A 2,500-nucleotide genomic window follows, 5' to 3' on the forward strand; every position below is an offset into this window, starting at 1 on the left:
AGCGCTGCTTTCAGGAGCTTCTCCGGCCCTCCACTGGCCTTGAGCCCGTGCCCATTCAGACGCTCCATCTCCATGGGGGTATGTAATTGAGCCGTATGTCTAAAAGTAGCTTCACCTCTCTCTTTCTCTTTATCACTGGCTTTTCTATCCCCCTCTCCTTCTCTCGTTCCTGCCCGTCTCTCTATCCCTCTCTCTCCCCGTCTGACAGTCTGATGTGTCCCCTGTGTCAACCTGCTGCACTGCTTCTCTTCTCTTTCATTCAGTCTTTTTCAGCTGTCTGTCAACTCTTTCCTTCTCCGTCCCCCTCTCCACCTGACCTCTCCTCCTCTCTTTTTTTTGCTCCACTCCACTCTTTCTCACTTTTTGGTTCTCTTGTTCTCTCTGTCTATCCTCTCTCTGTCTCTCTCTCTCTTTGTCTGTCTATCTAACTTCTTTGACCTGATGTTAACTCTCCAGACCTTGAGTCCTACTCTCGCTCTCCTCTGTTGTCCCAGATCTTTCCGTCTCCACCGCTGAGATGAGATGAGGCTGCTGCTCCACTGCAGGCTGGTGATGGTGATGGTTTCAGATCTACACTCCTTGGAGAAATCCTTCTCTGTGTGTGTGTTCAAGTCCGCTTGAGCATGTGTTGCTGTGTGGAGTTTCTGTGGCTGGCCTACTGTGAGTGAGCAAGTGAGTGAGTGCACATGTGTGTGTGTGTATGTGTGTCAAGTTATGTCAGGCTTGTTTGTGTGTATAAGTCCAGTAGTGTGTGTAAGAGTGTGTGTAAGCTAAGCCTGAGCCTGTGTGAGAGAGCTGAGCAAGCTGTGTGTGTGTAGTATGTGTGTATGTAAGCCTGGGAGTCAGTGTCCAGAGAGCTCGTAGTCCTCCTGCCTTCTTGTGTGCTCCCTGCACCAGTAAGAGGTCACTCAGTCACTCATGAGAAGAGAAGAGCAGCTCAAGTCAAAACTCCACACACGCCAAGCTACAGAGCACAAGAGCCACTAACAAGAGAGAGAGCCTGATAGAGGGAGGGAGAGGGAGGGAGAGGGAGGGAGATGGAGAGAGAGAGAGAGAGAGAGAGAGAGAGAGGGAGAGAGATCGAGAGAGAGAGGGAGGGGGAGAGAGACGGAGAGAGAAAGTGGGAGGGAGAGAGAAAGAGAGAGAGGGAGGGAAGGAGTGAGTGTGTAAAAGACAGTAAAAGAAGGGAGGAGTGCAGAGAGGAAGAGGGATGGATGAATTTGACAGAGTGGGAGGGTAGGAGGAGGAATAAAGGGAGGGATAGAGAGAGACAGAGTAGATGAAAGATGTAGAGCAAAAGAGGCCAATTCCCTCGAACCAAACCGTGCTGCTGCTGACGGAAGCAGTTAACTTAAACAGGCTAATTAAGCGGCGCACATCTCTCTATCATGAGACGTGTGTGTTTGAGTATGAATGAGTCTGTGCATGTGTGTGTGTGTGTGTGTGTGTTTGAGTATGAATGAGTCTGTGCGTGTGTGTGCGTATGTGGGTGCGTATGTGTGTGTGTGTGTGCGTGTGTGTGTGTGTGTGTGTATGTGTGTGTGTGTGTGTGTGTGTGTGTGTGTGTGTGTGTGTGTGTGTGTGTGTGTGTGTGTGTGTGTGTGTGTGTGTGTGTGTGCGTGTGTGTGTGTGTTATGCATATGTCTGCTATTGTAGCCTTTTCTGCTGAGCTACCGTCTGTATCTTGTTTGTGCTTGAGGTCTCTGTCTGTGTTACACACCCCGTCCCTCGCCCACAAAGGAGTTAATTATACTTCTTACGGGAGGTAATTTGTGGAATCGTTACTTTACCGACAACAGCCTAAACACAGAAATAAAAAAGGAGGAAAATTATACATTTAACTACCGTAGGCTACCGCACGTGTGCATTTTGTCCGTGTCAGCATGAGAAAGATCCGTACAAAGACATATTTATGTAAATCATCATATCGCACCAAATAAAAAAATTCCATGTTTGTCATCAATAATAATCTGTTTATGCTACACGTTAGATTATCTTTCTATTTATTTTCAGCTCTATATACAAGCAAATGAAAATATACAATCTGGTAGATAAAATGTCAGTGATTGTTTATTTTCCATCCAGACAGGCTTTCACAATCCCCCTGTGTGACTGTTAAGACCTTATAAAAAAGAGGATGAGCCTGGGGGTCGACATAAGTATCGTGGGTTCGAATCCCCCGGAGGCGCACCACACTTTTTGGCAGACAGGATTTCTATTTGTGTCTGCCTCTCTTCTCTCTTGTCCCCCCCCCTATCTCTATCTCTCTCTCTCACACACACACACACACACACACACTCACACACACACACACACACACACACACACACACACACACACACACACACACACACACACACACACACACACACACACACACACACACACACACACACACACACACACACACTGGCAGAGAGATGGAGAGGATCTCTCTCTCATTCTCTCTTGTCCCCCTGCCTTAGCGTGTTCAGGCCAGTGCCCATTCTATGCCGGTGCA

General features: G+C 47.9%; 1 protein-coding gene across 1 annotated transcript in view; it reads right to left on the bottom strand.

Annotated features, from left to right (window-relative positions):
* phex (phosphate regulating endopeptidase homolog, X-linked) overlaps positions 1 to 946 on the bottom strand; it is a 35,504-nt gene extending 34,558 nt beyond the window's left edge. The window contains exon 1 of the mRNA XM_063207419.1: positions 1 to 946. This exon is cut by the window's left edge and continues 50 nt beyond it. Within this exon, the coding sequence (XP_063063489.1) occupies positions 1 to 74 (74 nt within the window). The 5' untranslated portion in view covers positions 75 to 946.
* Positions 947 to 2,500: the final 1,554 nt, after the last annotated feature.

This window comes from Engraulis encrasicolus, chromosome 9 (genome assembly GCF_034702125.1).
Source record: "Engraulis encrasicolus isolate BLACKSEA-1 chromosome 9, IST_EnEncr_1.0, whole genome shotgun sequence".
NCBI lineage: Eukaryota > Metazoa > Chordata > Actinopteri > Clupeiformes > Engraulidae > Engraulis > Engraulis encrasicolus.